General features: G+C 37.9%; 1 protein-coding gene across 2 annotated transcripts in view; it reads left to right on the top strand.

Moving 5' to 3' along the window:
* Positions 1-15,343, top strand: part of SKIC3 (SKI3 subunit of superkiller complex) — a 44,397-nt gene extending 29,054 nt beyond the window's left edge. For both annotated transcript variants that reach the window (XM_052700675.1, XM_052700676.1), the window contains exons 32-42: positions 1,142-1,360; positions 2,139-2,211; positions 2,924-2,977; positions 3,087-3,198; positions 4,482-4,610; positions 5,194-5,315; positions 7,032-7,190; positions 9,782-9,934; positions 11,589-11,719; positions 12,798-12,921; positions 13,868-15,343. In XM_052700675.1, coding sequence (XP_052556635.1) covers positions 1,142-1,360; positions 2,139-2,211; positions 2,924-2,977; positions 3,087-3,198; positions 4,482-4,610; positions 5,194-5,315; positions 7,032-7,190; positions 9,782-9,934; positions 11,589-11,719; positions 12,798-12,921; positions 13,868-13,945 — 1,354 coding nt within the window. In that variant the 3' untranslated portion in view covers positions 13,946-15,343. The remainder of the gene's footprint in view (positions 1-1,141; positions 1,361-2,138; positions 2,212-2,923; positions 2,978-3,086; positions 3,199-4,481; positions 4,611-5,193; positions 5,316-7,031; positions 7,191-9,781; positions 9,935-11,588; positions 11,720-12,797; positions 12,922-13,867) is intronic.
* The last annotated feature ends 3,719 nt before the right edge of the window (positions 15,344-19,062 follow it).

The raw sequence follows: 19,062 nt of genomic DNA, 5'->3' as shown, positions 1-19,062 counted from the left end.
TGGACGACAGGTTGGCCATGAGCCAGCAGTGTGCCCTCATGGCCAAAAAGGTCAATGGCATTCTGGGATGCATTAAAAAGACCATGGCCAGCAGGTTGAGGGAGGTGATCCTCCCCCTCTACTCTGCCCTGGTAAGGCCTCATCTGGAGTACTGTGTCCAGTTCTGGGCTCCCCAGTACAAAGAAGACAGGGATCTCTTGGAAAGAGTCCAGCAGAGGGCCACAAAGATGGTGAGGGGCCTGGAGCATCTTTCCTATGAGGAAAGGCTGAGTGAACTGGGTCTGTTCAGCCTTGAGAAAAGAAGACTGAGAGGGGACCTGATCCAGGTCTACAAATATCTAAGGTGTGGGGGACTGAGTGGCGAGGCTGGACTCTTTTCAGCAGTGTTTGGAGACAGGACAAGGGGAAACAGTCAGAAACTGCAGCATAGGAAGTTCTGCACAAATATGGGCAAGAACTTCTTTATGGTGAGGTGACGGAGCACTGGAACAGGCTGCACAGGGAGGTGGTGGAGTCTCCTTCTCTGGAGATGTTCAAGACCTGACTGGACACCCACTTGTGTGACATGGTGTAGGGAACCTGCTTTGGCAGGGGGGTTGGACTCGATGATCTCTGGAGGTCCTTTCCGACCCCTACAAGTCTGTGATTCTGTGGTAGGCAGTATTTAATCACTCAGAACAGCCTAATTCTGAGGCTGAAAGAGCAGTTCTTCTCAGCAGCCCTGTTTCTGGCTTTTTTTCTTCCTGGATTTCTGTTGCAAAGTTGGAAACAGGCACAGTGTTACTGATGTCTGACTTGATTTAGCAGTGCAGGTATGTTCAAGGAAAGCAAGCAATTTTCTGCATTACGCATTGTACCTTGCCATTTATTTTATGGCTGCTAATGAAGAGCAGCAAATGTATTGGGAGTCTTTCCAAGTAGTTCCAGTTTTGAGATGGTGCATAACCACTGCAGTATTCCATATCCTGAGGTCTCAAGTCTACAGTTCTAAGCCTGATCCAAAATCCCATAATGATAGTCTGCTAAGTCAGCATATTGTAGATGATGTGTTGAAGAAAGAGGACTCAAAATATTGTAATATTAAATGTGAGTTTAATTTGTTCTCTAAAATAATGTCTCCTTTCTCCCTCTGATTCAACAGCTCATTAAAGGAACCTAGTACAGAAAGTCTGAAGGCTTTGTGCACACTAGGACTGGTAAAGCAGGATGTTACACTTGCAACAGCAGCCCTGAAGGAGTTACTGAAACATGAGAAAGGGAGTGATGGGATTTATGAAAGGTGCCTTATTGCATCTGCTGTTTACGCACTACAAGGCAGAAACTTGGGGATCCAGAGAGAAGTCTCCAAAGCAATACACAGGTGTGTATTTTGTTCTTGTTCTAGATTTCATTATAAATTTCTTGCAGCATTCTTTTTTTAGAAAAAGGTAAAAATAAAATCAAGCATGGAGATCGTTATGATTTTTGGAATCAGTGGGAAGAAATCTGTTGTCCCTGATCTATGGGATCAAGTGGCAAAATTTTCATGGCTTTTAAGTATTTTTCTGTTTTTCTATTGATGACTTCTTAGATCTGTTCATTATACACACCAGAGCTTTCAACTTAAAGATCTTCAGGACGTTTATTTAGTGTCAAACAACCTCTGAAGCAGTTCATTCTGTTAGCTAAATGCCAATATTTAAATGTGTTTTGAGTAACCTATGTGTTACAGGGAGTGGAAATTTTAATCGGCGCCTTTAGCAAGCCACGTCATACCCTCCTTCCACATGTTTTCAGAAACAGTGCATTTCTCAAAATTGCATTTAAAGTTCCTTGCTCCTCAGACTGTGAGGGCAAGACCTGGAGTCCTAGAGTTTGCCTTTTTTCTTCCTGTGATTATTGATATATATATAAATACAAAAAAAAAAAAAAAAACACATAAACATATATGTATCTTTCACCTTATTTATTTAGGCAGTGATATAACTTCAGTGTTGTGTTGATTGTTTTCAATTATTCGCCATGTCTATTTAGAACTGTACTGGGTTCTCCTTCTAATAGAAGATCCATCTGCTATTTATAGAAACTGGCTACAAGAGTTATGAAGGACCAGATACATTTCTAAACCAAAATGCTTGATATACTTGTTCTTTTTGCAGTTACCCTGGTAATCCTGCCCTTTGGTCTCTTCTGTCTCGACTAGTTCCATTGTATACACCACAGAAGGCAAAAGTAAGGGCATTGTTTTAAGAACTGCTTGCATCCTGAGTATAGTGTCTGTGTTGTTTCTTAACTGAAAATAAAAACTGATACCATGCTTTAGTATGTGCACATTCACTATTTAATATGATTTTTTTATATAAGAAAGTACATTCTGAGTCATATATCCAATTATTTGCGTCCTTCATAGGCCAGTGATTCTTTATATTTTTTATCTTCTTGAAATCTACTAGAAATGTTCCAATAAGCAAAAGCTAGATTATATGTAAATAACTTATTTATGTGAGGTTTTAGATACATATGCAAAATTGAGGTGAAAGATTCTATCTGGCTTGAATTTGCTTAGTCCAGTCAGCTTTACTTATTGCATTATGCACTATTTTTTTGCTGCTTTTAGTACTAATAGTACTTACTATTAGCTCTTTTCCAAATAGAGACTCCAAATACATACTCTAAAAAGTACAAATAAATGTATGGAAATCGTTTCTATATGTAGCTGAAATTTTAAGAAGTTGTGGATATATTCAGATCTTGAATGTCTCTTCGTAATTGTTTGTGAGAGATTTTTAGTGTTTTCCTTTCCTACAGAACAAAGTACATTATGCAAAGTTTGTATATCTGGTTAATGTATATTGGGGGAAAAAAAAAAAAGATTTGCCTTACATTTTTTGTAAAATCTGTGAATTAGTCATATAGCCAATTCTTTTTTTTTTTAATCTTACAGGGGGGAGCTGTGGCAGGAAACATTGCACATGCACTTGATTTAAGACATGGAAAGGTTTGACTCACTCTTAACTTGTAGATTTTACAGTTTCTTAAACAATCCTTAAGTGAATTCCATCTGATCATTTAGATTACAGTGCTGTCATTTGTCTTTTATTTTATAGGATGTCCTACTGAATGTTGCAGTTAATCAATTGGCAGCAGGATGTCACATGTTAGAAGATGAGAGAAACAATCCTCTAAAAAATATTCAGAAGGCAATACTCATCTGTCCCGGTACACAAATGCATTAGTGATATTTTACTGATCAGACACAAAACTGTTGTGATAATGAAATACCTGCTTTTGTTTGATTGTTGTTATTTCTCTTTGTCCATATTTATTTTTGGGAGATTGTTTAAAAACAGAAATTTAAACTTCTGATGCAAGTTTAGTCTTTGTGAATTCGATCAGATAAGGAAAAAAATCCCTGAGTTTTAAGAATTAATCTGAAAACCTGGGTAATTTATTACTCCCACAATGGAAGAAGAGAAAAGTATTATTTTGTATGTGAGATAAAAAGGAAAATCACATTTTCCCACAGTGTTAGTATGACACACTAAGCAGAAGAGATTTATTCATCTAGCTTGAGAACTTGGATATTTTCTATTACATCATGCTGGTTATGAACTGTAGGCAGCTGTTCACCTATTTTTAAGTGGCCATCTTCAATATGTTTATAAGGTGGTGGGGCTTTCAGGATACTGCAAAGAGTATCTCTTGGAAATGATAATAATACATAAGACACACAGTACACATCAGTGTGGCCTCAAGTTAAAAAAAAAATAAATAATAAAATTAATTACTTTCCCCCAAGTGTACTCAAGACTATTATGGCTATTCATGGGCATTATACTTTGCTTTTTACTTTAGTAAAGTAAAATCTTCAAGCTGTCTTTTTTTTCCTTGACAAAATTAATCATTTCTGGGCTGAAAACTTAGCTGAATTTCATAGTTAATCTCTGTCTGATTCAGTATATAGGCTGAACTCTACTAGTCAAACAAAGATGCCCTTTACTGGGCTAAGTCAGAGTAATGCAGAATTAGCTGACCCAAAAAGTAGGAACAAATGGCAATCACAGATAGGTTAACTTGCATGCCAGTGGCTGAACTGTATAAAGTCCACATGACTAAAAGCTGAAGAAAATATCTTGGGATTTTTCCTGCCACATTATTTAGCATTAGAAGGTACTCAGGTTTAGTCTGTGTAGTTGGAATCAAGCTGGCATACCAAAGTTTATACAAAAAATGTATTAGTTGGTTTTAGAAACCACGTTTCTGTCTTAAGCTTTGAGGAAGTTCATTTGTTAGGGGGCATATACTTTTCTGCTGCCTTGGGCTGAGCTGCTGTAAGTATCTGATTGCAGAAATTCAATTGCCTTCTTGTTACCTCTTACTTAATAGTGTACCATTTCATTGATGGCTGCGTCTTTATGCTTAATCTGGAAAAGACCATTGTAAATGGACTGCCAGACATCTAGAATGGGCATGAGTTGCTTGTAAACATTGTTTTCTTCTAGATAATCCTTCTGCCTGGACAGTGCTAATGGCAGCCTGTCATGCTGAAAACACTGTTGGCTGTCTTAACAACACTCAACCAAAGCGAACAGATCTAGAGATGACACTTGTATCTACAATTTCAGCCAAAAGTAAGATATAAAACGTTAAATTAAAAGAAAATGAAATAAAATGGCAGTGTTCTAAGCTTGTAATACAGTTATGAATTTCAGAAGCCTGTTTATGAGAATTGCTTAGTAATAATTTGATCTCATAAAAATCCACATTCTAATGCAGAGGTTGGGTTAATTATTTAATTGTAGCTTGTGTTTCCACCCAGAGCCTCAGATGCATTTTTTAAATAGCACTTCTTTATTCTGATACCTAAACGAGTAGATCATCATGTTATAAGGGGGCACTGCTGACAAGAAAAGGCTAAAGTGCTCCAAAACTTCTCCTGTAAATAACCAACCTTGATCAATAGGTGTGCGTTGCGTGATGTCTGTGGCATTTTGAAATGCAGAATTAAAATTCATTTTTTGATCAGTTATTCTCAAACTATTAACTCGAATAGTGGATTACTTTTTCCGTCTTCATGTTCCTACTAATGAAAAAAGCCACGTCACACTGATACTCCAAAAAAAGTTCTTACTTGCCAGGTCTGGAGTATGTAACATGGTGTGTCACTACAGCATACACAGTTATCTAGTATTAGTATTTTATCTTCTTTTGCAGCTGGAGAAAATGACCTTCCTCATAATTACATCCAAACTCTTGAAGACTGGTCTCTTTGTCAAGCTATCACCAGTCTAGAGGAGAATGGTAGAATCTCAGAAGCTGAAGCACTTTGTACCAAGGTATGGCATCAGCATGTGGGCAGAATTCTATGGAAATTTTGTGTGCATTTTAGGAACTTGGATATTTTCCTAAATATTGGATTATTTAGGAATAATCTTTAATGTAGCAACTGTTTGTTCTGGCAGAGCTACAACTTGCAGTAGTTGTTGGCATAACACGCTACCACCACTACCAAAATACTGACTCTGTCTGCAACACTATAACTTTCTGAACAGTTTAAGCAAGCAGTGTAATGCATCACAAGACTTCTTTTCTTGCTTTTTTATATTAACCTAGAGTTAAGCAAAGCATTACAGAAATTTGAGGCAAGAAATCCTGGCAGGGGGACTTCCAGGGGACTTAACCACCTTTGGGTCTGTTGCAGTGATACCTGTTTCAGATCTACAAGTAGAAGCCACAGATTTGATCATTAAAAGGAAACGTCTTGATGCAACACATTTGGGAAACCAGACTGTAGTGTTGATATGCTTCAAGTGTGCGTGTTTGGTTGTCTTCATTACCAAAAGGCTAAGCAAAAGATAAGCAAAGTAGCAGTTGTATGCACCCTTGACTTTCAAGTAGGAAATTGGCAAACCCTAGGCAGATGTGCTCCTTGCCTAAGGTGTTTGCATATTAGCTGAAATGAACTAAATCTTAAAGATGAGATTAAGCAAACATGCTAGTTTTTTCGGGGAAGGTACTTTCCTGTCTCTTGGTTTGCTTGGGGGAAGGGATGTTTCCCATTTCTGATGACCTGTCTTACATTAGAAAGTACTGGAGACTTCTACAAATACAAGCTGCTATCTGGAGCAGGGAGGGATTATGGTGTTGTTTGCTTGCTTTTTTTTTTTTATTAGTTACATAGTCTGGATAAAGGACTCTGTTCCCACAACTTGTGCAGAAACCAGAATAAAAGTGTCTGTTATAACTGACTCTCACTGAGAGTTATGGAACTTAAGATTCCCAGTTGTTGTAACTGGCAATGATGGGTCAGATCCTGCACTCCTTGAATTCCACACTTGCTAACAGGGAAGATTAGCACAAATGCCAACAGCTTCTATTCTCTTTCATTAAGTCTCTGCATATATATGCATTGTTCAAAGATAAAGCTTATTAAGGACTTGCTGTTTACACATTTTGCATTTCTTAAAAATGAGTGAAATGCTCAAACGCTGTTTCTTAGAACAGATCTGGTTTGAGTTAGGATTTTTGGATATGTCATGACTTAAACAGGTAGAAATAACACGTGATGTAACTTGGAGAATTTTCTTTCTCGTGAGATGGATAAAGCAGCAGTTTTCTGTCATTCTTTAATGTGATTTTTTTCTACAGGAAATGCTTAGTTAACTTCTATTCCAGTATGCTCACTGAGAGAACTGAAACTGCTTGGATCATTCTTCAGATAACCATTTTAGGTTTTTTGGGGTGGCTTTTTTTTTTTTTTTCCTCACACTTGTAAAAACCAACAACCAGAAGACAGCCATTTATCTGTCTTTCAGAAATCTTTGGTGGTAGGACAGGCACAAAATTTAAGATGGATAGGAGAGAAAGAAAAATATTACCTATTTCCATATGTCAATTTCTGGAACACTTCATTGTGCAGAGCAGAGAGAGATGCCATCTTGCAAGCACTCTGAGTATGTTTGCACTGCTATTTTCCATAAAGATCCAATGGGGAAAAAGAACAGTATCCTTCGAGATTTGTAATTGACAATTCTGATATAATGTGGTTTTAGGGTTTAAAGAACTGCCCCGAGCACCCAGCTCTGTTTTTGCTTCTGAGGCAAATTCAATGTAAGCAACTGTTACAGTCTCACAAAGAGCTTCCAGATACCATCCTGAAGGAGCTTCACAAAACAGTCATGACCAGTTCATCTTCCATTGGAGCCTGGCAAGTAAGTGTGTATTCTCTCTCTAATTGTGGTATAGCACCAGTTACAGTGAGTTCTGAGCAGAGAATATCTGCTGTATGAAAATTTTTCACTGATTGCCTTTATTTGTCCACTCACAGCAAATGACAGACATCAGCTGATTTTCAGTTCTTCATAAAACTGTAATATTCTGTTAATTTTCTTTTAATTTGTGAAATAATAATTGTTTGTAAAGTCAAGCAGATGTGGACGTAGAAATAACAATTAGAGATTAAAACCTGGCACCTGCATCTTTAGGGTTATATGACTTGGCAGTGTGATGTGAGTTGAAACAGAAAAATATGTATATAATCTTTATATCCCATAAAAAAAGGTGGAGGTAAGTTATGTACAATTCCTTATTCAGGATATGAAATCCTGAATAAATCTCTTCTATGTTTCATAATTTTCTAACATCAAGTGTCACCATTCTTTTCCCTTGGGACTGGGAAAAGTCCCAGTTTGGGACTAGGGAAAAGAAGAATCTTTCTCAGTAGTAGTGTTCAGAAGATAATTTTTTAGTTAAAATGAAGAGGCTGTAATTTGGTTTGTGTATGGTGAGACAATCTGAGGAACTGGCTCAGGCATGTCAATACACCTTTCTGGTGATGCAGCATGTGTGTATACATATATATATATATATATAATTTTTATTTTTATTTTTTAACTGCTGCTTTTGGTTACAGTTACTGGCTTCCTTTACAAATGTTAGCGTGTTTAGAAAAATTCTGCAAACTTCCAGTGTTCTTCATGTAGTTGAAGGAAATACAGTGCTCTCTTTGCCTGCTGACCACATAAATATCTCTTTCCAGCAAGTTTCTCTTAAAGGTGATTTCAGTCCTAAAAGATAAGAGAGAGATTGCTATAAATATCAGTAGTTATGTCCATTGTTAAAAGGCTGCAGGTTGTCTTCTCTTTTGGAACAGTGAAGTATAGAAGTAATACAGAAGTAATATTTCTGGAGCAGTGCTTTTTTGAGTATGTCTTTCATGGAATCGTAAGATTTCATGTTCCTGAACTGCAGAACTCATTCAGGCTGCTGGATTTGTAAAACATGGGGATATTTGAGCCATGATTCTACCCTCTACTAATTTAATAATAATTAATGGACAATGGAATTAAATCTTATATGTTCTTCATGCATCTGTTGCATAACCAAGTGCCATCTGCTTACAGACAAGAAAAGGGAATGAACTAAAAGAATGTGGGTTTTATTTTGTTTTAGTTTAGGCCATAGATAAGATGCCTCTGGATAAAATCTCTTCAGTCTTCGGTTAGAAAAGATACTTATCAGGGGTTTGATTGTGATCTGGAAAAGCTTCTTGGCTGCTACAGCTGTTCCTAATGAATAATAGCTCTTTGTTTTGCGTTTTCAGACTTCCTAAAAGTTTGATAGATGTTTTTTCTTACTAAAAAGCATATGTCATGATAACTTAGAGTTTCACTTAATTACAATGGCAGTTAGCATAGCTTTCTGCTATTAAGTTTTTGGCGCATGTCTGAAATTTTCAACAGGATTTAGGAGTTCTGCTGACTGTTCTGCTTTTTTGTGCTGTGACTCACCAGGGAGACAATAAAATTGTGCACCTGTATGGATGTCCTGTTGTACAAATCAGTCTTGCAGCTTGATGTTAAGATGCACAGTCTCATCGGTACTGAAAGAAGGGGCATGCTGGAACGTCTATTCAGATGGCCTCAGTGCATCAGAAAAGCTCAAGAATCTTGTCCTTTCTTACTCTAGGCAGTTATTAGCTAGAAAAAGTCTTGTTTTTTAAAGGGAATTACCTTGCTTTAAAACAAAGAAGTTGCTTGGAGATCCAGCAAATAATACGTCTAAATGCTTAGGCATTTTGGTGCTTATCATGCACATTTCAGGAATTTGCAAACCTGTGGCTGTATCTCCTTTTAAGAATGTGATATGGCTACACAATTAAAGAGGGAGAAATTAGAATCCTTTTCCTTCAATTTGTGGGTGAATTCAGAGCTGATGGAGCTTGTAGCAGGAGCAAGAAACTCTCCTCAGGACCCATGATCTACTTTTTGTCCCACATAGCTCTTCCATGTGATTGTGGTGTGTAATGAAAATGTAGCCCAAGTTATGCACTCCTCACTGAGCTGAGACTCACATGGGAAGATCTTTCATGTTCCTGAAAATGCTCACTTGTGTGGAAAAAACTTTGTTCCAGGGGAAGAGCTCTTTTCCCCTCTTCATAACTTTTAGCAACAAGTGAGGCACCACATAATGCTCTTCTGGTCTGGGGAATGACTTTCACAATGCCAGTTGTAATATCTATTCACTTATGAGCAATCTCCAGATTAAAACAGCTCTCGGACAATTGGATGGGTGTCAACTAAACTATGAAATACGTTGCTGTGATGAGATGTACTTCTGGCTGTGCAATCAGTGGAATACATTTTCCTGCAGGACAATGCATTATGTTGTTGGAGTGAGAGTCGGGTGGGCAGTGATGTTTTAGCCAATAACTATACCATAGAACTCTTACAAATTTAACTAAATTATCTGAAGAGATGTGTGTTTTGTTGGTTCCATAACTGATTTTGTTGTCTATTTTCAGTGGTTGGCAAAAGTGTATCAGTCTCAAGGAATGATGGTTGGAGCAGAGATGTGTTACAGAAGGAGCTTGCAGTTGGCATCACAGCAGGGCAGCTGGAGTGGGAAGTTATCCAGTCTGCTCAGACTGGCTATGCTTGCACTGGAAATCTGCATGGTAAGATAATCAAAATTATATAACTTCATGATGTAATAGGAGTCCATGTAATGTTGGGCTTCTGCAGTCTTTCTCTGAAATTCCTGCTTAAATGACTTTGCATTTTATGAATGACAAATTGATTAGTGAATAAAACAGGATTTCAAGGGGCTATTTTTAGAATGTCCTTTTGTAAGTGGTTGCTGTGAAATAATCACGTAGAATCACTGAATACATAAAAAGGATATCTTGTTTGATAAGGATTGTTCCTCTAATTGATTCAGTTTGATCATCAAAATTGCAGTGTCCTTCAAGTCTCTGTCCCCTTGCTCAGATTACTGTCTTTAATAAATGTTTTGCCTATACTGCTATCTGGAAGCTTCGGTCAGGTTTCAAGTAACTTTGTACTGTATATGGTCACTTCTAGATCTGCTGCCTTGCTTTGAAGTATAAAGATAATATAAGGGAAGCATACATTGTGATGTAAAGAAAATATCTGACTTCTACTTTGCATTGAGGAGCCAGGTGAACATAACTCAAATTCTTGGAAAGCATCTGTTCTCTTTAGGCGCTCTTACTCTAGAAATTGGAAGTGCTCTTGTGGGCTTCTTTAAAGGTGATAATAAGAGGTAGATATTGATTAATCCTGGTTTACGCTTTGACATGTATTTTAAGAGGCTGCCAAGCCAGCAGGTACATCCAAATTCAGGCAAAGGAACTCCACACATCATAAGTGCTAATAGATAAGAAAGATAATAGAAAGATAGTCAGTTTTACTGAGGTTAAACTGCAAAACTTGCTTCTCGTAGGGGGGAAAAAAAAAAAAGAATCCCCTCACTGAAGACAAATTCACATTCTGTGTGCTTCAAATAGCAGAATTCATCAAGTGACAGGATTATTTCCTTCCATGATTTTTCCCAGTAGTCATTTTCCCAGTAGTATGCATTGAATTTCTTAAATATCCTCAGTATCTGCACAGCTCTCAAGGTACTCTTTAACTGAGTTGATACTATTTCTTCAGATGGTGGCCTGAATTACATAAGGCTATTTGACTTTGTTTTAAAAATAGAATAAATGTAATTATCTTCTTTCTGCTTTTGAACAGAAACAGTTATGAACAGGACAGTTTATACATGGATTTCTGTTAGGCCTTTGATTAGCTCTGACTTAATTAATTAATATGCAAAAGGCTGGTCAAAACCTTGGCACCCCTTGAAGCAAAACATTGTGTCTACTGTCCAAACAGTAGCAAGGTTATGTTCTAACTTGTCACTCCAAAAGTAATGCCTCCTACTTATTTTCTCTGCAACAGCTGCAAAGGGCAGAACAGCACTCTGTAGAGCAAATTCTCAGCTACACAACACTCTTTATTTTAAAATAGTCATCACCATTAGCTATGTGTTTTTGCCAGTGATGAACAAGAGCCAGCATGATGCTCTTATAAAAATCTCCACCAGTGGATGTGACGTGTTGCCACCACTGCTGAATTGCACCACCCACCACCTCACTGTGCTGACAATGAAATGTGATGCAATATTGGCAGGAAGGCTCAGCTTCTACTACTGCTGTACCACCAACATGTGCCTCTGACATCATGGGCCAGCGTGACAAAATCGGAGGCATTACTTTCAGAGCAGCCCTCCTAATAACCATTTTGTTGCCTTTATTTTCATAGGCTAATGTCTCAAATGAGCACTGGCCATCCTTGGTTCAGGAGGCAACAACTGAAGCTTTGAAACTCTCTTCCTGTCCCTTGGCAGTTCTCCTGCAAGCGCTTCTACAGTATATTCGCAAAATGGGAGCAAGGTATGCAGTCTGGATCACGTTGTCTAAAAGTATTTACTTGTCAGAATTAAAAATGTCCAAGTGGCCATGATGGTTGTATCTAACTCCTAGACCGAAAAGAAAACTGAAAAAAAGAGTACTTGGAATAGCATGACCGTTAAAAGGGAGAGCAGAGAGAAAGGGTTAGTAGTTAGTAGTGGGGAATAAGAAGCAGCAGAATCTCATTCCTTCTGAAAAAAAAAATTGTAATGACCTGCATACTGTAAGTACTGGAAGGCAACAATGAGTTCTTCCCAACACCTGGAAAATCAGATTATTTATGAAGGGCAGAACTCGTGAAACAAGAGCCAAAGCTGTTTGCACCAGTGAATGAATACCATATCCTTAAACTTATTTGTGAAGTTTTGCCATATTTCTAATAGTACAGTGAAGTTGGAAAGGGTCTCAATTGGGTAGTAGCTGGCAGTTTTAGAAAGTAGTATCAGATAAATAGATTTGAGACCTTCTATTACTCTATTCAAACTTTCCTCTCTCCTGCAGTTTCACGTCTTAGTTCTGTGTTTCGGAGAAACTGCTCTGAGTTTTGGATTAAATATGTTTGTATATAATATTCAGTTCTGTTGAATTGTTAAAACTCATCGTAAAGTGCTGCTTGCTTGGGCAAATGTCTCCTGAAAGATTTATTTTATATAGAAAATATCTGTTGTATTTGAGATCTGAGGTTGTGCTGAGTTCACAGACACCAGATACAGTTTTTATCTCAGGTGCAGTTCTTTTCATGTTATGTGTAGCAGTTATAAAATCTGCTATTTCGGTCTGTGTAGTTACTAGTTAAAGCAGTAATATGAATATACTAAGTGAAATACTAAATAAAGTAATGATGGCAATGTTCCTTAGCATTCCAACTGACAAGTAGATTTCCAGATAAAGCTATGTAGGAAACAAGCAAACAAATTTCTGCTTCCTCGCTGGTATTTCCATAAAGGTCTTCCTTTTATATTACTTCTGGTTATTATTGCTTACAGTTGGATATTGGTGTGTTGCACCTAGTTAATGGAATTTTGCAGTTGATGTGGATTGTTTTCCATTATGCTTCTAGAGAGACTCGTCGAATGTTGGAGAGAGTGGTTTACCAACCAGGGAATCCAGAAACCATTGTGTCTGTGGCTCGTTGGTACCTCATGCAACACCTATATGCCAAAGATGATTACGAATTAATAGATGTAAGACAATTCATTCTACATAGAAATGCAATCGATTTCCATTTTATTTTGTGGCTGTAACTTCTAAGAGGAGTAGGGAGAGATTAGGGAAGTGATGACTCTTCTGGCAGAATACAGTATTTAAGGATTCCATGCTGACAAAACATGCCTCTGTTTGTATCCAGCTGACTTGAAAGTCTTCAATTCCTACATGTGATACTAAAGAAAATCAAACAGTAAAATCTCTCTGTAACCCAAAATCATAATTTTTGTACTTATGATTTTTATTGTATTTGTGATGATGCATTATTTTTCATTCTTAATAAATGGTGCATGATTTTATGTGCCTAGCACTATACAAATTGATTTGGTCAAATTTGCAAATCCACAAAGTTCTTGAATGTGACGGGAGGTGATTGACTTTGGCTTGTAATTAGAATCACTTTGCTACTCAGATTCTGAATATGCAAATAGAAGGTGTGGAAAGTAAATGGAAAAAGGTTAAATTTAAGTGGGGAAGGCGAAAGGAAACCTTGGCAGTTTTAAGGAGATAGAATGCTTCTTTTTGACTAATTTAGGTTTATACAGATGTATTATAAGGAGGAAAGTGTGCAGTGACAGGGAGATAGGTCTCTCCTAGACCTGTTGATGTCATTGCCAGCAGGGAACTTTTTTATACTCAGCTCCTAATGACAAATGATGCTGCTGTAGTGCACTGCAAGTGACTACAAGCTCAGTAGGAGGCTAGAGTGTTTTTTCTAATTAAATATGTAATGCTTTAAGTGAGCTAGTGTGTCACGTTGAATATTTCTTATTTCAGTCTGGACTTGCTTGTTACTTAAACTTTTAAGAAAATTGGATAGTAGAAATTAATATGAATAAATTTGAATATGAATTTGTTTTCCAGTTAAATACTAACATTAAACATAAGAAATTCTCAGTGCTTCTTTGCTTGATTTTTCTCCAGGTACTTGTAGAAAACGCCAAAGCTAATGGGGATATTAGAGCTCTGGATCTACACAAGAAATTATCAGCAAGTGCCTAGTATGGACTATCTGAAGTGGAACGTCTTCCATTCACGCAACTTAATTGGGCCATCCTTCAGGAGTTCTGTGTGGTCTGGCTTTATTTCTTCTTGTGTCAGCAGCAACTTTTTTTGAGCAAAAGTAGGTTGTTCTTTTGTTGATGTAAGTCCCATCATAAAATACACTTCACTTGAAAGAAAAAAAAGCTGATTTTTTTGTTTGTTTGTTTTCTTCTTCTCTGAAGCCTCAGTACTGTTTGCAGTAGAGATTTATCATCTTTCCTTGTTGGCCATTCACAAAGAAATACAATGTTGACTGCATTGGCAGTGATGAAAGCTTGAAGAGGTTTCAGTTTGGCTTTTTCTCCTGTAGCAGTCTTACTAGTTAATTGACAGCAAACTTTTCTTTGCTCCCAGAAATTGTAAAACATGCAGAAATTTAAAACGTTTTGCATTTGTTTTGCAACCAAGAACCAAATCCACTTAGAATTTCATTTGTGGTGTCATTTTATACACTTCATGTTTTTTGTTAGCTAATCTTTACTGCAGCAGTGTGTCTTGTCCCACCATTGAGGAGCGGGGAGTGAGCAAGATTCACTGAAGGGCTGCTGTGAAGCATGTTGGTGGGTCATAGAGTTTGGTTACTCTGGTTTGCTTTTCTCATGCAAAAGTCACAGTTATCTGTGAAGTAAGCATGTTTTCTCAGTAGATAATAGTTCTGTTACACATGTCTAGGTTTAAACCCTGGTACCAGAAAATCTCAACAGTTGCATGTCTTGAATCAAAGGTTCACAAATATGGGATATACCATATTTTTGTGGGTTCCATATGAGTGTTTTGCAACTAATTGTCCATGAACTGTTCATTAGTGGGGATTACCTCTTGGGGTTGGGAATTTATTTTTGTTCTTTTATTATACTATCTGGATTGGACAAAAAATACTTAAGGGACCAAACACTTTCCTAACAAGAGAGATCACGGTGAGGTTAGCCACCCCATTCATTAGTAACTTGAATTCATCCACACAGAGATAAAAGAACAGTATATTCATGTTGTAAGGGTTCACAATGAGGTAAGAAATTTCAACAGTGTTTGTGTAAACAAGATTACACAGAATCTCTGTTTCTCAGGGATAGCACTTCTGCTTTCGATACTGCCTTCTTACAAGGCATCTCTGCACTGTGCCCCTCAAATGTCCACTGTTTTCAGGCTGCAAGTGAGGCATTTGTAGTTCACATGCAGAGCTCTTGCTTCCAACACATAACATACTGTGTCTTTTGAGGTTGTATCAACTAGAAAATAATAGGTAACTAGAGAGGGTATGTAGCAATATAGCTATACTCCTGAAATGGGAATGAGTAACCACCTTCCTTCCCCTCCGCCCCCCAGAGATTTATATTTCTGCATGTATTTTGAATACACTTCTGGTTTAATGTTGCTGTCTTTTGACTTAGATAATATGTGAGAAGTTTAACCAAATAATGGCAAATTTAAGGCCTGCAGGTGTTGAGATGTCTAGACAAAGACCGTTTTATCACTAGTTTCTTTAACTAGGTGCCTCTTCTGTGCCATCACTAGTGCTGCTCCCTGCACAGCATATATGATGGCTTTTCCTTTCCATAGACATGCTTTTCATTCTTTTGTAAATGTTGCAGTCATGTTTGTTACAGCATTTGGATTATACCAACTAACACAGGCTCATGCCATCCCTGATGGGATGGGGCATGCCTTATATTCCTTAAGCTTTTCAACAAGAGGAGAGCAGTCAAGCATCAGCATTTTCCAGGCAGCCATGAGTTGCCACAGAGAAACCTATCTTGGCGTATAGCTTCGAGGTCACTTTCCAGTGCTTCCTCAGTACAGTCACTCTGGGACCAGTCCCTTATGCAGTATATCCCTCTGACTGTGGGCTGTAGTAAATGTTCTCATCAAGACAAACTTGTGATTTCTGGGGACAGGGTCATATTTATACTGTGCGTAACAGGCTCTATTTATGTCTTGGTGATTCTTATGCTGACTGCTTAATTGAATGAATCATGATGGTGGTTCAATACACGATGTTATTTTGCCTTTCTGTACATGACAATAAAAAATAAATCAGTTATTCTAATCTGTTAGTGTTATCACTAGTGATTTTCAAGCTGTTGACATTAGAGTTGTGATACCTGTCCATTCCTGGTGTACAGTTTCTGAAAGCTTCTGCACATCCAGAAGCATTTTATGATGGTTTGCATCTCATGCTAGACACTTCCCAGGCTTGCACTGCTGCCATAGTAGGACTGGACTGAAGCCACAGTTGGCTTCAGTACCACTTGCACCTGGCTTAAATAAAGCAGGATGCTGAGCTGTGATGGAGGAAAACCATGGGGCCTATCCACTAGCACATCTTGGCTACCAGCCATGCACAGTGATTGGTAGAAAGTAGGTGCAAGCCACAGGCTATCACTGTCATTTTAAACATTAACACTAGGCTCAGTAGGATGGATTTTCTGTTCTGTGGAGGTGAACACTGAATATCAAGAACCCCTTCTTGTCTCCCATCCATCTCAATACCTTACTTTAAAAAGACTTTTTCTGATAAATTTAGATGGATGGTGGTTGTCTTCACAGCCTGCTGTCACATAGGCCTGAGCTATCAGTAACTGCATATATTAAAAGGAATGTTGCAGAAGCCAGACTCGTGACTCTCAAGACTAGCTGTAACTTTTTTTAGCCTGCTGCTATTAATAGCCTTGAAAAGTGTGTACAGCCCATAGTTCCTATCCTCATATATGGCTTTGATATTTATGCCTCCTACTGTAGTGGTGGGAGAACCATCATAGCCAGCTTGGTGACAGCATGCTAAGTGGCTGCCAGTCCTTGTTTTTAGGGCATTAAAGAGAAGTTCTTCCACTTGAGTATTATCCTATGCTTCATTCAGCATCAAACCCTTCTAACAGCTAGGACGACAAAGGACCCAGGCTACAGAGGCCAACTTAACTAACCACCAACAGTGAATATTCTGTGTATTTTTTAAAAAAGTCCAGTGTTCTCTCTCTTCAGAAGGCCTAGAAGTTAATAACTTCTACTGTGATCAATAATGAACTCCTTGAACATGATAATTACACAGCCCAAAATCACATTATGTACCCTTAGAAAAAAAAATCAAAAACATCTATCTACCACCTACACAGTGAAGAGTCTTCTGGGATCATGAGTTTAAGTGTCTGTAAAATCAAACAATAACTTGTTCTCATCATTAATGTACAGTCTCTAAAAAATCAGAACTCATAAAATCACTACTGAAAAAAATTGTGAATTCATGCAGGTGGAGATAGCCCTATAATTTATATTATCGTAGAGCTCAGCTTTGGAAATCAAAGTGCTATAAAAGGCACGTGAGCATCACTGAGATGGAGGACTGAGACCGTGGTTATGGATTTCACTGACTGGAAAGTTGTACATTTGGTTGCTATCAATGTAAAATAAAAGGAATAAAAGAAGGAAATAAAAGAAGCTCCGATTATATTTTGTTGTGTTATGTTGTCTTACATAAAGCAGAATGGAATGCGATCTAATAATCTCAAGGTAGAGCATCTGATTACATCAGATATGAAGGATTTATATATCTGATTACATCAGATATGAAGGATTATATAGCATATATTTATATTTATATGCTGCTTACAAGCACGAGAAAATGGCTTCCTTCTGAGAAGTTCATCTAGTTGGGCCATGCACGTTTGTGACCATTCATTCTATTGTCTGTATTTCTCCTGCCCTGGATTTCTGTTCAGATGGTACCGTGTAGTGCTGCAATTACACTGATTTAGGTGTTCTTGCCTGACCTTAGACTTTAATAAAGCTACAAGTATTTACTTATGTCTCTCACATAGTTTTGTTTGATACAGAAGTTTGGTTTAGATTAGCACCTTTTATGTCTGAGAAAACATAAATGTTTTAATTCACAGATATAAAATTGGAGAACTATTTTAGTGACTCACAAATCTGACTTTGCAAGGATAATTTACATGCATAATCATTTACATGCATAGCCCATTGGAACTTAGTTCTGAATGTATAGAATCCAACTTTTCTCCCAGACAATAGACAAATTAATTCTTTGTCTATTGAGTTAACTGGACAGCTGACAGTTAAATAACTTTTTAATTTAATGGGATCATTTCAAGATTTCAAGTCTGATCACAGTGAGGAGTGATAAATACTGACATAACTGCATCATGCAATGAAGTCATTCAAACGGCAGCAATGCTCCAAATATATATTTATGTGTGATCTTACTTCCTAATTGGGCCCTCAAGCCCTTCCAGCATAACCACACAAACCCGTACTAATATAAAGCAATTTTTGTCTGTGGCCTACTACCATATAGAAAAAATTGATAAACAGGAAATACACTGTAATATTTTTGTCCTTTCCTCTGTCCCAGGGCTAGACTCTGAAAATTGTCCATCTTTTCTTTCTGGTTACTTTTGGCACCATATACCTTCAGGAGGGCATTCATCAATAATCTTGCTTTTCCTCTTTTTCTGCTACTCCATATATAAAGAACATTGGCAGCCATGGTGCTCAGTGGGGAGGCAGATACACCATGTCACATCAACTACTGTTTCACTGGCAGCAAAAACATGGGCAAAAAATGACTGGAGTGGCTAGAACAAGCCAGAGAAAGACAAGCAGTGTGGCTGCCAATGGAACACCTCTCCTACAAGGACAGGCTGAGAGCTGGGGCTGTTCGGCCTGGAGAAGAGAAGGCTCTGGGAAGACAAGAAAGCATCCTTTCAGTATATAAAGAGGGGCTGTAAGAAAGAAGGGAACAGATTCTTAAGCAGGGTCTGTTGTGACAGAGCAAGGGGAAATGGGTTCAAACTAAATTAGATTGGATATAAGGAGGAAGTTTTTACAATAAGGGTGTGAAGCACTGGCACAGAGGGGTGCCCAGACAGGTGGTGGATGCTTTGTAGGCACTCACAGTCAGGTTTGGTGGGGCTCAGCACAGGAGAGTTAGACTCAATGGCCTTTAAAGGTCCATTCCAGATCAAATGGGTCTGTGCTATCCTGCCCTGTCACTGCACTGACAGATTTAAGACACCACTCACAGTCAGTAGTGTTGTCTGCAACAAACAGAACAAGAAGCA

The sequence above is a fragment of the Tympanuchus pallidicinctus genome, unplaced genomic scaffold, assembly GCF_026119805.1.
Source record: "Tympanuchus pallidicinctus isolate F22 unplaced genomic scaffold, pur_lepc_1.0 scaffold4, whole genome shotgun sequence".
Taxonomy (NCBI): domain Eukaryota; kingdom Metazoa; phylum Chordata; class Aves; order Galliformes; family Phasianidae; genus Tympanuchus; species Tympanuchus pallidicinctus.
This window is presented reverse-complemented; position numbering and strand designations above follow the sequence as displayed.